General features: G+C 37.1%; 1 protein-coding gene across 1 annotated transcript; it reads right to left on the reverse strand.

Moving 5' to 3' along the window:
* Positions 1 to 330: 330 nt before the first annotated feature.
* LOC113464009 (protein muscleblind-like) lies at positions 331 to 1,671 on the reverse strand (the record flags this gene model as incomplete). The annotated part of the gene is made up of 2 exons (XM_026811523.1): positions 331 to 481; positions 1,501 to 1,671. Coding segments are annotated over 2 exons (291 nt in total), but the record flags the coding sequence as incomplete, so codon positions are not given.
* Positions 1,672 to 1,764: the final 93 nt, after the last annotated feature.

Genomic DNA, 1,764 nt, shown 5'->3' on the forward strand with positions numbered 1-1,764 from the left:
CATCTCGTAAAGCATGCAAATTAAATTTCAATCTCAATTTACAGTGCGGCACTCTTTTTAAAAACAAGTCGAAGCTTTCATACAAACGCTTACTAATAAATAGTCTTACAGGCACACTAACACGTGCGGTAGCGATATCGCTGATAAAATTTGTTTATCCAATTACATAAATTCAATTTACAGTTTGCTCTCATCCTGAATATAAATTTTTAAACGGAATTACAACAAATTTGTCCACTTCGAAATGAATAATTTAATAAAACAATGATACTTCGATATAATTTTAATTAATCGATTATTTGAAGTGATATTGATCAAATTTGTTAACGATATCGCTGCTGCCGTGTGGTATTTTAATTAACTAAAAAATTAGTGGAAGCCAACCAAAACCGGGAGTTACCATAAAGGCGTGGGTAGCGAGAAGTTGCTGCTGGATTTGCTGTTGAAGGTGATGGTGTGGTGCCGGAGGTGCCGGTGCCTCCTGTTCACCAATGACGTAATTGGAGAACACACCAACAATCAACCACAACCACGAGAGCCACAGCGGCAAACATAGGGGACAGACAGGCAGTCATACGAGTAGTATAGGGTTCGATGTCACGTAGCAACGACTATGAATTATATATGTCATGAAATAAAAGGCGTAATGATGGTCTGATCTCACTGTGAACGTTTGCTCTAGCCACCGATATATGTGCTTAAAATACGAATTTTCTTCTATTTATTAATCGCACGAATTCAGATTGTATGCACGCACCCGCATGAGCAACAATGCGAAAGAAAGACAAATTATATAATTTATTTTTTAGTTTACACTCATTGATTTTTCTGATAGGAAAAATATAATATTTTATGGATTCGCCAAATGACACTTGTGAAGAAAATAAGGTAAACTAAAGATTGACGAACCAAGGAAATGATATATTTAATAGCGATCTAACAGAACTAATACGTAACTGCTTTCTGCAATAAAACAATCATGACAGTTTTCTGCAATTGAACTTTTCAGTAAAAGACATAATTATATTGACTGTCTATCGAGAATCATGGATAAATTAAAGGAATAAGGGGGTGACACTGACCAAAAACATGCGGCGTGCTAAAGTTTACTCTCTCAGGTTTTATTTCTCTGTGCAATGTCCGCAAATAAAGAACGCCGGTAAATAGTGGCGATGATGCATGGACTCGTTGACAGATTTTAGATAAATATCATCGTACCTCTAACTTCATATTCAAATACCGACATAACAGGAACATCAGTTTATTTAGGAATGAATAATATAGGGGCGAATCTTTTGACGTTGAATAAAAATAGACATGCCCCATCGTTCACGATTCACCTGGCGTCGCCTACCAAGAGGGTAAAATCTAATGGTAGTCATCGACTAACACAGACAAAAAATCAGAAATTTCTCGATCTCGTGGTAAAAAAGAAAAACGTGTGGATGTGTGAACAGCAGAAGACGTGGTGCAACAAATTTGGTTAAATTTCGGACATACCACTGTTGGTACCTGGCCAGGCACTAGTGGCTGGGCCGGGCTAAGACCCATCTGCTGCATCAGCGCATTCTTCAGGGCTAAGTGATTACGCCCGTTTATTAAAAGCTGGTCCTTCAGGTGTTGTGGTGGATGGAAATATTTGCATGGCGGCTTTTCCCGATTACATCGGCCCTGGAATAAAAATCAAATGCAACACGTTATGAATTTTCTAATAATTATCAATATTAAAAGAGCATGTATATATATATATATACTGTTTTTTTT

This window comes from Ceratina calcarata, unplaced genomic scaffold, assembly GCF_001652005.2.
Source record: "Ceratina calcarata isolate Rehan_Ccalc_2016 unplaced genomic scaffold, ASM165200v1 scaffold223.2, whole genome shotgun sequence".
In the NCBI taxonomy this organism is placed as follows: Eukaryota; Metazoa; Arthropoda; class Insecta; order Hymenoptera; family Apidae; genus Ceratina; species Ceratina calcarata.